This window comes from Phragmites australis, chromosome 22 (assembly GCF_958298935.1).
Source record: "Phragmites australis chromosome 22, lpPhrAust1.1, whole genome shotgun sequence".
Lineage (NCBI taxonomy): Eukaryota > Viridiplantae > Streptophyta > Magnoliopsida > Poales > Poaceae > Phragmites > Phragmites australis.
In genome coordinates, this window is record NC_084942.1 from 5,059,900 (window position 1) to 5,078,202 (window position 18,303).

Here is an 18,303-nt window from a genome sequence, read left to right on the forward strand (position 1 = left end):
CTTTGATAAGGTTGTTACAACAATGAAACATTTGTGAAGGAGCTATGGAGAAATCGTTCTCTCTCTCCGTATGGGACCAAGACGCCGAGTAGACAACGATCTGGAACCTAACAACTTTTCTTCACCATTAGTGAAAAGCATAAATTATTGCATTTTCGGTTAGGGATTAGGATCCAAATCCTAATTCCAAACATTCTTCGAGCAATCCTCCCTTTTTCTAAACAGGCTAAGCTCTCTTCTTCTATCTTCAGTTGTACCGGTAAGATTACATGTATGTACACCTGCATGCTCAGTTGCTCACACGTTTTTTTCTTGAAGAGAAATATTTTTATTTTTGTAGGGAATTCTTTAAGTTACTTCACAACGGCCAAGGATTTAATTTTTGTAGGGAAAGTAACAATTTGCATTTTGAGAGTGAGGATGCCTCAAACGATGATTTAGACTCTGTTTGACAGAGCTCCTAGATCAGTTTCTAGAGTGGAATTATTAGGAGCTCTGTTAAACAACAGTTTATAGTTTTCAGCTCCTAGACTGATTTCGTGAAAATGATTCCCTGAAATGAATTATATATTGTGAGTTGAAAAAAAATCAACTTCTCCTAATTCACCATGACCATTTAATCTAAAGAATTTACCTTAGAGAATCATTTTCAGTTACAAAATTACTTTTCCTACCTAATCACTTCTCCAAAAAAAAGTTAAATGAGGGAGAGCTCTAAAAAAACAGGCCCTTACATTGGCATAGAGTGAGGATGGCTCAATCGACTTACATTTTGGATTTGTGGGAGTATGTTGTTATGTACAAATATTTTGTTATTATATGGGACTCGACAAGAGCTTCTGCTTTTTGCCAAACGCCAAGAGGATGATGCAGAAGCGTCTGTGATTCAAGTAATGAACAAAAAGAGCGTGAGTTTAACCGAAAAGAAGAAAAAGCCAGCAAGGCCAACTATGAAATGAAGCAGATAGTATATATAGTCCTACACCAGCACAGCAGGATGCATGAAAAGGTATGAAAGATCAAAGTAGCACAAATTTTGATGAAGAACAAGCACAAAGATAAGCCATCAAATTAAGATGCTTAACTACAAAAATTAAGAGAACATGGAGGAAATCGACTTCCTCATGATCTCCTGAGCTCGTCGATCGGCTGCATGGAAGAAGAAGATCTAGCCATATATAGCTGCAGCTTCATCCCTCGGCGCGTTGTAAGCCAGGCGGTTCGAGCACAAGCATAACCTCTCTTTCTACGAGTAGCTCGGACTCTCTTAATTTAGGTATAATCTCGTCGCTTGTTTCTTCTGCTTCTTGCCTCGTTGTCGGTGGCGGCGATGACGGGTGGCTCGGCGGGCTTAAGGACAGGTTGAGGTCGATGCCACCAAGGTGCAGCGCGAAAACGCTGTCGTCGTCGCTGCTGTGGCCTGCGCCGCTGGTCTCCGGCGAGCAGCTTGACCGCGCAGCCAGGTGGTCCTGGTGATGGCTACTTGGCGCTGGGGCGGCGGCGACACAGAGCGGACGGTGCGTCTGCGGGTCGAGGCCGCGGGCGACGAGCTTGCGCTTGATGTGCGTGTTCCAGTAGTTCTTGATCTCGTTGTCCGTCCGCCCCGGCAACCTTCCGGCGATCAGAGACCACCTGTTTGTTTCACCATAAGAATCAACCAAGAACACGATGTATCTAGCAGCAGATCATTTTTAATTATCCACAAGCTTAATCGATCTGTAACGTACTTGTTTCCGAGAAGCTGGTGAAGGTTGATGATGAGGTCGTCCTCTTCGTCGGTGAAGTTGCCGCGCTTGATGTCCGGCCGGAGGTAGTTGATCCACCGCAGCCGGCAGCTCTTTCCGCACCGAAGCAGCCCCGCCGCTTTGGGGAGCGACCTCCAGCACCCTTCGCCGTGGGCCTTGATGTAGGCGACGAGCCGCTGGTCCTCCTCCTTGGTCCAGGCGCCCTTGTTCGTGTGCGCTTTCTCGCAGCACGGCGACCTCCCCATGTTAGACGATGCAATTATCGCAGCACCGAGTACCTGGTGATGAGTGTTGTGAGAAGAGAGGGAGTGGAGATGTTTATACAGGGAGGAGAGAGAAAGGAGGCCCACTGACCCGGATCACTAAGAGACATTTGACCGAGTGGGTATGAGGAGAGAGAAAGAATGGTTGCGAAGCTCCGGAGGTGAGTTTGGTAGGTGGGTGTGCTTATGATCTTTTTTTTATATAATCACACACGTACATCCTAACAACTAAATATGTGCGTATCTCTTGTTCCTCTAAAGATGTGCTTGTTGTCTGTATAGTGTTTTGTATATCTGTATCGTATATATTGGATGAGGAGAAACAGACTGGGAGAATTATATTTTAGAAAAGAAGAGTGTTTGGTTGGTGTTTGGTAGGTTGAATCTAAGACTGTATGAGGAAGTTCGCTGTCGCTGACGAGTGAGCTGCGACCGATTTGGGCGCATGGGCGCATACAACATCCGGCCGTATACGCGCACGAGCATGTGCAAACGGAGCGCGAGCGTCACGGCAACCAAACAACGCGCTCTATCAATTTGTACGCACGATACTGCATCCGCCGGTGCATGCACGCGCTCGACAGGGCATCCAAACACGCCTAAAACTCTAACCCAGGGCAGCTAGAGCATTTGCCACTCACGCCCCACCTCGGGTTTTCTCGGTAGCGAATGGAAGACTTGCCACCTCAGCCAAGCATTTTTGCAGGTGTGCTTCTGATTCTCCGGTGCCTCTTCCTTTTTCTGCTGTCCAAGTTCTTTTATGATTCTTTAAATTTTATTTTGTTTAATTAATAGTACCTCCTCTTTATAGTTTGTGTTTTGGGTGTATGTTGTCAGTTAGTGTTAGGTCTACACAATAACACAAGGGGTGTTAACGACGCTGCAGTACTGTTTGCATGGTTTGATTTAACAGTAAAGTACCATTATATGTTTGTTTTCCAATAAGTTTACTTGTTCGTGAGAAGTTTGAGTGTTTTTACGGTTCTTAGAAGTACCATAAGATACCTATAGAGTACCGAGATTTGATACCTACGTATCAAAATTTGTTACCCACAAGTTATATATTTTTCTTCTTCTCAAGAATGGTAAAAAGCCTCAAGGTTTAGCAACACATATATATACTTGTCTGGCCATCCTTTGTTTAAATGCTACTTTGTATACCAAATTAGCATCTTAAAGTTTGTAAACTATTCCATAAACTAAATTATCTAAAGCAATGTGTTATGCCAGAAATACAATTAGAGGAAATGAAAACCAAAAAGGAATAAATTGGGCCGTAATAAATTCAAAGAATGAAAAGCTAGCTGTAGTAACGACGCCACTAAAACATTGAATATTTGGTGGTTGTGCAGGGCTAACATGTTTGGCAATGTCCAGAATGCATTGTCTCTCTAAAGTGCTCCCTTTACCCTACTTTTAATCGACCACATTTTTCTGTCACCATAACACAGCACTAACTCCTCTCCTTGTTAAGATTCTAGAAGCTTAAACATGTCTTAATCTTAACCAAGAGTGCCGAAGCTTGAGTCAAAATAACCCTAGTGTCACTTTACTATAAATCTGACAACATACACAAATTTATAATCTATCTAAGCAGATTTCTAGTAAAAAATTTCTTCACCGTGGTGCCAATGCATCATCCAAACTATATGTAGCTTCACCCCTAATCTAAGCATATATTGTTAGAGGGAAAAGAAACAAGTATGAAAGTAGGCAAAAGCGATCCAATTAAGAATTGCAATTTCTTTGGTTGATCGACTACCTTCTTTAAAGAATCAAAATTGTTGGAGTACTCCCTTTTGTTTATTACTAATCGACTACTTTTCTCAGCATATGATCATGTACCTATCGCAGCAGCAGGCGAAGATTCTTGGCATTGGAATTCCCACTCCCCAGACCTTTTTAAGGTTAATTTATTTGGTTGGTAGCTTTACCTGCCCTTATTTCTTTAAGAATAAACCTGCCGAATTGGAGCAGCCTTGTAGGGACGAAAAGACGCGAAACCGTGTGCGCTGCCGGAGTTGGCATGTCTTCGTTTCTGGACCTTTATTTGAACGAATACAGAAATGTGTGTCCAACGTTCCATGAAGAAATGGGCATCTTGCTTAACTCTCTGATCGAGGTACTGACTACTACACATTATATGTTCTTCCATTGCTACTTATAATTCATAGGTCCTACATTACTACAGCGCTCCCTCTTTACTACTCCCTCTGATTACAAATATAGATCGTTTTAGCCTTCTTAACTATTCTCTAAATATAAGTCATTCTCAAACTTCTATACACTTTTTTTCCCTTCTTATCCTTGTTCAATAAATACTACAATTCTTACAAATTAATGAGTTATCTTTTTCAATACAGAATGAATAAAGGGCAATAAGGTCATTTGATCTACTTTCTTAATACTTATACACAAGTCTAAAATGACCTACATTTACAATCGAAGGGAGTACTAGTTTAAAATAATCAATAATAATAGCATATCACTATTGGTTCTGAAGCTCTAACTGCATATAAAAAGCTGAGCCAACAAAAATGACAATGATAGTGATTAACATTGTCAGCAATGATACAAACCAGCAGTATTCAAATTATCATTGTCGGTTCATAGCTAGAATCGACGGTGATGTATCACTGCAGGACAATGATATTAGTTCATCAAAAGACGTGTCTTTAATGACCGGTAGTGATAATAGGTATAACTATCGGTTGTATTTAATTAAGAACCAACAGAGATATAAAAAATTCATACATCTTCACGCGTGCGCCTGCTCGACTTCTCCCAATGCCTTTAAATGTTGCTCCCACACTCGATCAACTCTCACACTCGTTCGTCTCGCTCTCACTCTCTCTCCTATAACCACCTCTACCATCTTTGTAGACTCCACCACTGCCTCCACCACCGCCTTCTCCAGCCACAACTCCCACACATGCGTTGTCATTTGGGGAGGAGGAGGAGGAGGCCCCGTAGGCGCGGTCATCGGACAAGGCACGAACAACCTTGGGCTCTGGCCACTCGGTGGGGTCCCTATTCGAGGATGAGGTGTGAGACTTCTTCGTCAATGAGCCAAAGAGAAGAAACCTCGGTCGAGCTCCTCATTGTTGGAGGAGGCTGGCAACGACACTGAGGATGAGGACGACGACGACTTCTTGTCCTGGATTAAGTATCATGTTCGGTAGTCGCATGCCTTTAGGATTTTTGCGCTCGCAGGTTTATGTTTTTTTTTTGTTGCGCGTGGGCGTGCATGACGTTAGATTTTGGTGTATAGTAATAGATTATTGTGATATAAACTCTATTATTATAGTGATTAATAATATTAATCTTGGTTAAATTAATACTTAAATACTTAAATTTTTATTCATTTAATTTTATCATAGATTAAGTATCATTGTCGGTTCGTAGCTAGAAACGATAATGTTACTGGCAATGATAATCATAGATTAACACATATGCTTATTCGCTGCCCATTAAAAAACCGGCAGTAATGCAGTTTTTGAACCAGCAGTTATAGTCTTTTATGTAGTAGTGCCAATATCCATAAGCACTACGTGGAAAAGGTCATAAGTGACGGTCATAACTGTGATCCGTCACTTGTAACAAGTCATAAGTGACGGGTCACAGTATGACTGATGAACGTTTTTCATGATTTTTGGACACGAAAAATGTCAAAAATATATTTTTTTCATCCAAACCATCTCAACGCAGGGGCCATCACCACTCGTCACATGTCACATGCTATTTTTCATACTATTTTTAAACTTTGTGTTCCATAGGAATCGAACTCACGACCTCCGCTCCCGTGTGTTTCCCCTTACCACCTCACCCTCGTGTCTGTTTCGATGGAAATCGGATATAATCATTTTAACATTTTTTACCGAAGGTCATATATAACTTACGATAGTCATAAGTGATGGGTCACTGTTATAACCCATCACTAATGACTACTTTTTTGTCGAATTATAATTTGACAGGTGACATGGATTGACCTTTGGTAAAACATGCATAACTTTTTGCATACAGACTCTGATTTTGACGTTTTTTTACTCTACAGATATCTACAAAAAATTTACATCCGTCTCTCCCCCCCCCCCACTTTGTTGGGTTAGGCGAATTTTTTGAGGCCAAAAACTGCCTAGAAGATTGAGTTCTCGCCCCTGAGTTCTGCACCATTTTTAAAACGCGCGTTTGTGTCCATAGCCACCACCCCTTACATCAAACTTGAGTAGAAATGTACAATAGTTCCTTCTCTGGACCATCCGATGGGTTGAACCTTCGATCTTCAACGGCTGCATCATTCTTTGGTAATAATGCTCCGATGCATTCATCCTTGTCAACACCGGACCATCCGATGAGTTGAGCCTTCTCATCTTTTTCTCTGGAAATGCTCCGATGCAACTCCCACTGATCACCGGACTATCCGGTGAGGCTTAACCTTCATTCTTCAGCATAACACCTTCTCTGAAAGAATTACGTCGGTTAGCACTCTACTCAAACACCGAACCTTCCAGTGAGATCTTTAGGCCTCTCTCCCATTTGACAAATATACTCCGGTGAGTTCAAATATCCAGAGCACCGGACCATCCGGTGAGGCAAATCTTCCTAGGACTTCTCCAATTCAGTTCAACTTTGTCTCAGCTGCAGTGGTTTCTTCATGTATTGCATCCATGAGACCTACTAACATATATGCTTAACAAATATGTTAATCTCATTGACTATGTTGTCATTAATCACCAAAATCACAATCATGATCTAATGAGACCATTTTTGCTACAAACCCTAGCCCCCATTGAAAAACTTAGATAGCGCTGACAGGATGCCTGCGCTTGTCGGCACCATTGATGCCCTCTCTGTTGCCCTCCGATCTCCGTTCTGCCACCGACGCCTACTCCGCGCCAGAGACCCTCCTCCTGGTGCCCTCCAGCCTCCCTCCTCCGCATGCCACCGACGCTCGAGCGGCCTCCGCATGCCGCCATCCTCCCAGAGTTTGAGCACTGTTGGTCGAAGGCCCTCTCCGACCTCCCTCCTCCGCGTGCTACCGATGCCTGAGGGGCCTCCTCCGATCCTCGAGCCTGCCGATACGCCGTCCACCTCGTTGTCGATAAACCAAAGTCCCGACAGCCTACACTGAGCATGTCACCATCCTCCCTAATCCGCGCCATGCCGTCCTCCTTGATTCACGCGCTGCTGAGGCGCCGTCCGCCTCGAGCCCTCTGTCGTCATTGCCTCTCGGTAAGTGAATACGTTCTCACGGATGTATGAACATCTACCATACAATGGTAGTTGTAGACCTCTTGCCATGTGATGCAAATCATTGTCGTGCACCCAAGGCGCGTCTTGCTTGGAAACATCCCGCACAGAACGATATGGGGTGGTTAATACATGGGCAACTACATATGTGTTATCCATGTGACGTCGGACACACGGAGGTCACTCGTGTGTGTTTAATTGACATGAGGGGTCCAGCAGTGGTCAATATGTGGGCAACTGTCTATGCGTTATCCGTGTGGTGTAGGATACATAGAGGCCGTTGTGTGTAGGATACATAGAGGCCGTTGTGTGTGTTTAATTGACACGAGGGGTCCAAGATGTGATATATATATATATATATGTATATATATATATGTATATATATATATGTATATATATATATATTGTTCTATGTGCAGGTGATATGTTTATGATGAATATTGAACCTAGTAAATGCTATCAAAAATTTTAACTTTTGTTAGAAACACTAAGTATACTTGCTGGCTATCTAATTGTCAACTTGTGTGCTAATGTTTTGCTAGTTATATCATGAAATTGGGAACAATTTTGCCACTATATGTTTGCATGCTATTCCTTATTTAATTGTTTTGACCCAATTTCTATTCGCTATATTCATTTGTTTTTTCAAATTCCCAAAAGTATGTGCTGTGTGATAGGTAACTATGTAACATGACATTACAAGATGTGATTTTTCCATAGAAGTGACCCCCACAAAAATTTCAGTAGCTATACCACTATGTGTTAGAATTTTTGTGATTTTTCCAAGATTTTTTTAGATAATGGAAAGAAACACTGAATATTTTACACAACAAAATTCCAAAAACTAGTTCAGATGACGCCTAACCTTGTTTTGATGGTCGTTTTGCCAACAAAATTCTCGGCTATTTGTTCTTGCGATCCTCTCACTAAAAGTTGTATATATATCTTGATATCCACTCCATAGCCAAATTTCTTTGCCAAACATGGGCACAGTGAACTCAAAGATATTACCATGACTAACCTCGGAATCCATTGCTTGATAAAAATGAGCTGAGACCTCTGGTCCAATCAGGAATGTAGTTTTTAGCCCAAAGAAACTTATTGTGAACACACTCCCTAACTTTGTGCATTGTTCGTGGATCATCTCTTGAAAACCCTTTGCAACAAGCGTATGTAAAAGTCCAATGATAGAAATGCCAGTGACCACAGGGGGAGGAGGCGGCCTATTGCATGCCGGGTCAACCACCACCACCATCATCATCATCATCATCATCATCATCATTATTATTATTATTATTATTATTAATTACAACGGTCCCTTTTACCCGGATCTTCATTGGAGGTCTTAATAGGGGATATGCGGGATGGGGTCGAACCCCTGTCGGACTGGCTCCACCCATGGAGCGCTGCCATCGTGCTACAAACACGTCCGCAATGATCAACCATTGTTCTTCCTCTTGCAACCTTGGTGATGACTGCAGCGATGAAAACAAGAGCTATGGCGAACCACACCGCACTATTTACCATATCCATGCTGCTATAATCAGCAGTGGTAGAGCCAATCGGCTTGGTAATAGGACTTAATAGCACTGCAAGAACATAGAGATGATCAAGATCAGTTAGAAGTTAAATATGACACGCTTACTAAATTTTAGGTGCATGAAATCTGACAAACTTTGCAACAAAGTGTAGCGAGTTGTGATTAGATTCACGGAAAGTTGCATAGGGGTATGTTAGGGACTGTGTAAGCTTATTATGTGTATGCCAGTTTCTTTGTCTTACATATTTTGGGCTAAATAAGTAAGTCTATTGAATCAATCTGGGAGTTTGATTTAGTGAATCTAGTTTCAGGGCTCTGGAAAATTAGGACCATGAGTATATGTTATTTGTGAATAACACCCTCAGCAGTACATAGTTTATCAACCTTTTATAGGTCAAGATGCCATATCTGGCAGTCACCTAGTGTGGTTTTCTATCAAATTCGTGACAGTGTGGGTCGTGCCAATCACGAGTAGAGCTCTTTGGCATGCATGTACTATTCGCTCTAGCACCCATCAGCTCCCTCAGGCTTTCCACCTTGTTCTCCTGAGCATTGCCAGTGAGTTTCTTATCTGCTTCCTTCAGCTTATTCCTGAACCGCTGCTTACGGCCAACTGTGTTTAACTCCTGCTGCTTTGCTTGAGATGGCTGATCCCCATGAAGTCCCAAGTACATGTTCTCATCTTTTGCCTGTTCAAGTATGAATTTACATTTCCATGAAGTAAAGAACAGGCAAGTAAAAAAAAAAGAGAGAGGTTACAACAGGCAACTAGACAAGTAAAATCTTATGAGGAAGAGTTCAGAAAAGCAATCTGGAACGCCTGTAAAGGTTCAGGATCCTTTGCTTTGGGGAGACTAGGCTCAGTTACATCATCATCTTGACTAGACAAATTAGGAATAACAAATCCATCCGCGTCTGCAATTGCACCATCAACATGAAAACAATTTGTTAAATAGCACCAGTGCAGCTTACATGAAGCCAACCATGGTATGCAATTCATGAATTACAGTACATGTTCAAGTTTCACAAAAAAATCTGTCAACCTCTGGGACTCTGGTGACTATATATCACAACCTATGACCCAAAGTTTTGACTGTTCAGTTGAATTACTAATGCAAAGAAATGACAAGTGAAGACAAACATTCTATTTTTCATGTGTAATCTCAACGACCACGAATAACAATTTGGATGAAATTTTACGATTCAGTTTCTTACGACTAGCAGATTTCTTGCAGTTTAAAACCCTAGGTCAGTAGGTCCCTAGCATTTAAAATTACATATACATGAAATACATGAAACAAATCTAGGGTATTCTTTCAAATTATTTTTCTTAATCTTTAACATATATTCCCCTATGTTTTTACCAAAACAGTCCAACAAATTTTAATGGCATATTGGAATGAGAAATTTCATTGATAAACCATTGTATAAATTCTCAGTTTTTTCTACACAAATAATAATTTAGTGCTCGATTAAGTACTATGGGGAAGAAGAGAACATGTACCCCTAAGAAAACACAAGCACAGAGGATGCTCACCCTAGAGAGCGCCTCTAACACAAGATGGTGCGGATGCAAGCAGGAGGTCGGATAGGAGCCCAAGCCCGCCCTTGACGTCCTCCTCCGATAACAGCGAAAGCGAGCGCTCGTGGCACAGTCTAAGCCCTGTTCCATGCAAGCGGGAGAGCCGACGTTGGGCAAGTAGCCCCGACTACGATCCCGCCAAAGAGGTATTGAGATGAGTCAATGCATTTTATACTTCTTAAATGGGGAAATATTTTTTATTTACGTCAACCCCCTTTTTTTCTCTCTAGAGGGTAGAAAGATTTCCGTGTCTATCATCTGCGCCACAACTTACTGCTCCTTCTATGCCTGAAACTTTGGGTCCCTCTGGGGGTACGACGAAACGAAGATGGGACGAGCGAAGCAGAAACAAATTGTCGCCCGACACTTATATAATATCGTAACTCAGGTTGCAGGGGAGCTTGTTCCACCTTGTGAGGCCTGTGCCAAATGCTGCAACAATTGCGGATTTCTTGTCAAAGCGTACGTCTCAATCATAATAACTAATTGGTGGTTGGTGCCGAATGAGACGAAGGAGTTCCTGTGGGCAATATTGTAGAGAACCATCCGATTGCCCGTAGGAACTGAGGAAACCACCAAACAGAATGCGTTGAAAACTATGTGAAAGAGTTTTTGGGGTTGGAAGAGTGAGTTAAATAAGGAGTTCATGAAGAGAACATTTTACCCTTCAAGAAATAGGAAAAAAATTATGCTAGACCAATGGGTGGAGTTTGTTCCGCAAAAGACCACACCTGAAGCTATCAAATTGAGTGAATCGTTCAAGAACCTTGCGAAGAAGAACAAGTACCACCATCACCTAGGCACAACAAGGTACACCCCCAAAATTACTGAATGGAGGAGCTAATAAGAAGAGGCTACCCAAGCTTGGAAACCTAACCCATTGGAAAATTATGATGAGCAAAGTTGGAACTGGGTCTATGCTCGATTAGAACGAACTGAGGATGAGGACTTAGCCTTCAAAAGCCCCGAGACCACGAAAGTGACCCAAACCATGTATGAGATTACAAACGAAGGGTCCTTAGAGCCCAACAGGGAGAAGTACCTGCTTACCAAGGCCCTGGGGAACAAGGAACACCTCGGTCGCACTTGAGGCATCGGATCAAAAGTGGGCTAGAAATATGGGTTCCCAGATGTCGTGAGCCAGTACAAGACCCATAATAGATACAAGAAGACCCTAGCAGAAGAGGTACAAAAATAGGTTAAGGTCCAGTTAAAAAAAATGTGGTGTGAAAACGAGAAGGAAATGGCAGCATTAATGACGACATAGCAACCAACCAGCCCAGGCTTCCAGAGTAGCGTCGAGTCCATGAAAGTTGATAACCGGAGATATCATGTGGATGATATAACAGAGGTTACCCCTTGCATGCTACATGTTACGGCCAGCAAGAGAGACTTCAATATTGAGGTTGCCAAGGGACATGCCATTCTAGGCTGTGTGTTTCACAATCAAGACATTCCGGCCGGTTATGCCAAGGTACAAATGAACTCGGTACAACCACTTTTCATCAAGTACAAGCTAGACATCAGCACACCGGAGGGTATCGACATTCATGACGACGCTATTAGTAACTTCATTTTGTGGCCCAGATGAGATATCATCTTCTGCTATCAACAGTCAAAATCGCCAGCGTCACGACTGCCCCCGCGCCTAGCATCTCTGCCTCTGCGCCCAACCTCTCCGCCTACGACACCTTCGCCCTTGTTCCCCTTAGTTGGATTTTTTGTCTACACCGGATGTTCTTGAGACTTATGAGAATGGCAAGCCATTTCTACCCTTAGTTCAACTCCAAGATGGTCCATGGGAGATGAGGATATTCCACGAATGGTACATGAGATCATATCGCGTGGAGTTCTCGATAATCACTGCTTATGTCCTCGCTAATATTTTTCTAAGTGGAGACTTCTATCTCATGGTGGATTTAAAGGACATGCACACTTTATTCCGCCACGACAAACTCGATGTCAATCTTATAAGCATGTGGTGCCTGTAAGTGCCTACAGCCTACCTCTATGTTCATATATCTACCAATATATGATATAGTAGATAATGACTAGTGACTTGTTCTGTAAAATGTAATTTAATGTTACGGAAAAGATGAAGTTACTGGTCGGATTCCTTAATCTGCAACTGCAACAAATTTCCTAGCCCAACATGGTCGTGAAGTTGAGGACGGATGCTGAAAATATTAAGGGGAAGAGTAACACGAAGAAAGCAAGAGTTATAAAAGAAATGGCCAAATCATGCAAGCTTGATATGTTGACCTATATAGGAAGGGCTATGCTAGAAATGCAAGACAATGACTATATCATGACCCCCTACAACTTTAAGTAAGTTTGATACGTCAATTAATCCTAAAAGTTTATTTTGCACCTACTTGGTCGATCAAAAACCTAACATAAGTATTCATATAGCGACCACTTTATTTATATAATACTGATGCCGAAGTGAAGCAAACTCGTGGTCCTTGACTCAGTCGATCTCTCCCAATCATCCTACCAAGATCTCATTGATATTATACAGATGTAAAGAAAATATCCATATAAATAATCCTTATAATTCATTTATGAATGGATAATAACTTCTTGGCATTCGAATAGGGCTTGTACATGCTATAAGGTGGGAGACACGATACAACCAAGCCGGATGAGATATTTGTCCATACACACTTTCCGGTAATAATGCACCTGTAATACTTATATCTCACTATTTATAACGAAGAGTACTATTAAACTAACTAATACGTTGCATTATTATTTGAAGTACCACAAGCAAGGTTTCGACACCGTTCTTTGTGGATACTATATTTGTCGGTTTCTTAGGGTAAATAGGAGGTACACAATAAACCCTAAGGACGTAAGTTATTATTGAACTTTCATATTCTTTTTTTTCGGTTGTCACTAGTATTTTAACTCTTTTAGTTGTATTTTTATTGTAGGCATGCAGGATTGAATATACTAACTCCCCGTTCACTGATAAAGATATCTAAAACATCCAACATGATATGTGTCGGTTCATCATGTACAAAATAATCCACAAGAATGACACGTTCTTTGATCATGAAGGTGAATTGGCTAGCTATCCGAGGCTTTGTGAGTAGGAAAGGAAACGATACTTTTGATTTGCCTTGTGATGTAAATATTTTCTTGTGATGAATATTATCTTATGATGTAAATATTATGTTAAAATCTGTGTTGAAATGCTGTTGAAATCTGTGATATAAAAATCTATCTTGAAAACATGTTGAAATCCGGAGGGAATAAAATATATGACTATTACAAATTTAGAATGAAATATATATCGCGGGCGGGTCCTTATGTCACCCACATGTGGTATTCTATCTATCTACAGGCAGATGCTGAAGTGCATCGTCTGTGGAAACCTATTACCAGAGGCGGTCTGCTAAAGGAACCGTCTGTGAAAATGGTATTACCACAAGCGGTTCCTTAATTAAACCGCCTCTAGCAATCGGTTTTCTAGGTGGTTTCTTTTGCGCCCGTGGAAATCGTCCATTTCCATAGGCCTTGGACTAGAGGTTGGTGACCACCTGTGAAAATGGATTACGACCTGCCTTTGAAAATAGTTTTTTAAGTAGTGGACGACATGAAGGATGCAAATCCAGCGATCAATGCATGCAGCAACATGGATACATTTTTTGTCTTTTTTGAGGTGATAAGAGAGTTCATAAGTCGACGGCGCTGGTTATCGGTGCCAACTTTTCAGCAGTGTGAACTAACTTTACATCCAGGATGATTGATTGTCTTAATTTTCCTACGCTTTCTAGAGTTCATGTGTTTGAGGCGACCGTATCAACACGCCTGGACTCTAAGAGTTTATGGGAGGGGATTGCTGCCAGCGGAGGTTAGAGGGGCTTCCTTCGTCGCCAGGCTTTGGTGGGCTAGTGCTGGAGCGGGGAGGACGAAAATGAGTTGTTAGCGAGGGAGGGACGGCGGCCCTGGATCCAGTGGTGGGGCCACCGCCGGAGATGGCCGGAGGCAAGCAGGAGCCGGTGGAGCGAGCTGCGCCATCACAAGGAGGAAGATGATTGCAACGATGAGGAGGTAGAAGAAAGGTTGTTGGCCGTCCAATTTTGATCCAACGGTTGCTATCCGTTTTGACCGTAGAGAAGGCTATTTTCAGACATCTAATGTATAACTTCTTCTTAATTCTCCAAAGAGTGGAACAGTTCCGGAACTTTGACTGACTATCTTAATTTTCCAGAGTGGCGCCATCATTTGCGTTTCATCACTTGGAAGGATTGTGTTTGTCAAACCGAAGATTTGGAGTTTGAAGAAGCAAATCATTTAGGAAGACGCGTACCTTCTTCAGTGGAGCACAGAAACATCTATAAGGAAATAATCGAAGACCGGAAGGTGTAGTTGTGACTTGTGAATTGTGAGTAGGGTGCAAAGTATTTACAGCCTACATCAAATTTCAACAGAAATGATAAAGTTTCAACTTTCAGCCTCTCGAATAATCTTTCACTCACTGAAAAGTGTGCCCACCTCACTAACCATCTTGTCCCGATACATACCTTCCCCTAGCATGACGTCATAATGGTCAGTACTTCCATCTACCCCCAATAAATAGACCGATAGGATTGACCCAAGTGGAAGAGAAAGGGACATGTTTCATAGGTAGGTATCCTTCCTTCGATGAGGTTGAGTGTTTTGTTGCCCGATAGTAATCTAAGGCTTCGTTTTTCTCCGGCAAGCTGCTAGGGAAGCATTATATTTATTCCCAAGCGGTAGGACTTATAGTTCAGATTGATGTCTTAGTCCACTCGAATGATAGAACTAATAATGGAAAAATATGTGCTTAAAGAACATTTTCGGAGGAGCACCATTATCCTTTCTTTGCCGTTGGTTCCCAACTCTCTTTCCCTATCATTTCGATAATAATCAGTTTAATCTGTTTTATCGAGAAGGTTTACAGTTCGAATCCGTATAGCCTTAATATGTACTAATTTATTAGTTGTCTCTACATATCACTACTATAAAAATTCCTTTCACTGCTGGCTCTAAAATCATCTTTACTGTCGGTTTTGGAGCCGGTACTGGGCAACGAACAGTGAAGGGCCTTATCATTGTCGGCTCAAGGATTCAGCCGGTAGTGATAAACCTGAAATCACTGCCGGCTGAAGGATTCAGTCTGTAGTGTTTTGCCTCTCCTCCCTCCCGTCCTCCCTCTCTCTGTCCTCTCTGTACTCCCTCTCACTCCTCGATCTCTCCATCTCTCTCTCAATATATGCATACAATAATATATATATTTAATGTAAATCAATAATAAATGCACCTCATTAATACATAGTAATGATCACATATTTTAAGTCATAGGTATCAACAAACACACATATGTACATAATAGTTCTCACAGGTCACCCCTGAAAAGTCGGTCGAGTTCAGGCAGTCCAGTATCCCTCTACCTGTACCTCTACTTCCTCTCACGCGATGAGGACCGCGTCTTCGCACTGTCGACTGTTGGCATGTGTACATCCGGGGACGCGGGGGGGGGGGGGGAGATGGTGGTGGAGCGTTGGACCCGACCACGCCTGATCGACTACAGCGTCGCCTAAGCTCGAGGCTCGCCGACGTATCAAAGACATCGAAGTCTGACACCTGAATGCCTCTACGGTTTGAGCCTTCGGCCTCCTCCTCCGCACACTAACAGGCCACCCTCTCGTCCTCCTCCTCATGGGCACGCTTACGGGACGTAGCTTCTTGCACCTCTGCAGCGCACAGCTGATGGGCTAGCCTCTCATCCTCGTCCTGAGCACGCTTCCTGGCCGCTGTTTCTTGCTCCTCCTTCGCATCATCGTTGGAAGGCCATCCCGTCGATACCAATTTCGCACCATACATAGTAATTCTTGTCATTCATTAATAAATAGTAATTAATGACATATATTAATATCGTGTCATTTGGTAAAATATAATACGTTGTCAAGCCCCTTGGTAGCCTTCCTCCTTGTCGCATACTCTCTACTAGAAGGAATGATGTCATTTGAAGATCTGTGACACGTGGACGGCACGATCGGTTCATGAAACTCGCCGTTTGGGTTGATAATATGTACTAAGAGGAACCCGGCGATCTGTTCTTGAAGGGCATGGATTTTTGCAGGTTGTAACCCATTTGTGCGTAGTTTCAAGTGCTACGTTTGAAGAATAGAAAGAATTAATCCTTGAACACGTATAGAAATTGAAAAGAAGGTATCGATATGTTATTAATTTCATACCTCAAGATCATTGAACCTAACAGCGTCTCCATCCGGGCTGAATGCGTGCATGTTAGTAACAACATAAAACGCGCAGAGATTGTTGCCGGCTGGCTTCCACATACACTTCAAGAGGGAAGGATTCGTCAATGGAATGAATTGAACCTTTTTATTTAATAGGAAATGCAAGACATGAATATTTTCTGCGTACCGGAAAGTCGGTGTATTCCTCTAGATCATCATCGACCAACGTATCTCTGGCAGGGGGCATATCGGTGTATTCGTCAGCCAGCATATCGGTGCAAAAGTCTTCGTCTTCTCTGCCAATGTATTGCCCTTCCTGTACGATCTCAGCTTCACCGTGCTCGGTCCAACGAGTATAGCTAGGCATAAAGCCCCTTGGCATAAAGTGGGAATGTATCTGCTAGGTGGTGGAAAGCTGCTTCTTGTTCTCGCAATCGACGCATGGACAACACATGTATTGAGAATGTGTATTTGACTTGTGCGCCGCGGCTTGTACCAAGAAACAATCCACGCCGTTCTTGTACTCTGCGCTCACACGTCTCGCATCGTACATCCATCTTCCATCCATCTACAATTATATTATTATTATAAATAAAAATTCATAACATCTAGAAAATTTTACGATCACCAACAAATAAATTACCTCGTCATCACCTACCGGCAATTGGCCCTGGTTGGAGGAGCTGCCTTTTGTATGCTTTCACGTACGCTTCCGATGAGTATTTGTTGGTGCCATCCCTAGAAATTTTCTTTATTATTAAACCCTTTTGTAGGACTAATTAAGTAAAAATAAAAAAACACTCATACATAAAGTTTATATATTGGAGCTTGCTAATTAAATAAAATATAAAACATATAATTGGATCTTGCTACATACCTAAATATCATGAAGAAATTTTCTAATTCATTAAAAATCACAATAAATATGCTCATACCTAAAGTTTTCATATAGGAGCATGCTAATTAATTAAAATATAAAAATATAATTAGAGCTTCCAACATACCTAAATATCATGGCTAATTTTTCTAATTCATTATAAATCAAAAATAAATATGCTCATACCTAAAGTTTCTATATAGGAGCTTGCTAAATTAATTAAAAATTAAATATGCTCAAACCTATAGCTAATGTAAATCAATAATAAAGACACTTTCTACCATAAGCTACTAATTGAAGCTTCCGTATAATAAGTGAGATATAATTGCATCTACATTGTCTTAAAATATCATGGCCATAGGTGCATCTCTATCTTTTTAAAACCTAGAGCAATTTAGCAAATAAAATTCAACTAGAAATGGATTGAAGATGAAGTTACAAACCTTGGAACACCTAGGGCATGATGATGCCTCGAACTTTTGAAGCCAACGTATAAGTACACAAATTTGAACTACGAACTAGGGTACATAATCAGGAAAATTGAGGAGGAGTATAAGTACACTATCAGCTACAACAAGGTATGAAGAGTGAAGAGGAAGGCAATTGAGATGTGGTTCGGGACCTACGAAGCATCATATGACAGTCTTCCAAAATTGTTGAAGACCATTGCTCGAAGGAACCTGAGGACGTATTACGATACTAATAAGTACCCATTACTGTCCAAACATGGCAAGTATGTCATGAAGCGATGCTTCTTCGCATTAGGACCATGTATCAAAGCTTCTGAGCAACATCGGCCTATCCTCTGCATCG

General features: G+C 41.8%; 1 protein-coding gene across 2 annotated transcripts; it reads right to left on the minus strand.

The window, feature by feature from the left end:
• Window positions 1-673: 673 nt before the first annotated feature.
• Window positions 674-2,141, minus strand: LOC133905513 (myb-related protein Zm38-like). Of its 2 annotated transcripts, XR_009907632.1 has the most exons (3): window positions 1,728-2,141; window positions 1,086-1,632; window positions 674-879 (listed from the first exon to the last, which is right to left on the minus strand). XR_009907632.1 is itself a non-coding variant. In XM_062347321.1 (2 exons), exons 1-2 carry the CDS (start codon window positions 1,988-1,990, stop codon window positions 1,191-1,193), a joined length of 705 nt encoding a protein of 234 aa, XP_062203305.1. In that variant the 5' UTR covers window positions 1,991-2,141; the 3' UTR covers window positions 1,035-1,190. The 2 variants fall into 2 exon arrangements, 1 of the variants encoding a protein (XP_062203305.1); XM_062347321.1 differs by lacking the exon at window positions 674-879 and having other exon boundaries at window positions 1,035-1,632.
• Between the last annotated feature and the right edge of the window lie 16,162 nt (window positions 2,142-18,303).

What these genes read in the sequence shown, in the direction of transcription:
- LOC133905513 (XM_062347321.1), bottom strand. Translation starts at nt 1,990, where the DNA reads ATGGGGAGGTCGCCGTGCTGCGAGAAAGCGCACACGAACAAGGGCGCC. An exon ending in CACCAGCTTCTCGGAAACAA is followed by an intron (nt 1,633 to 1,727) that starts GTACGTTACAGA and finishes TGAAACAAACAG; the next exon opens with GTGGTCTCTGATCGCCGGAA.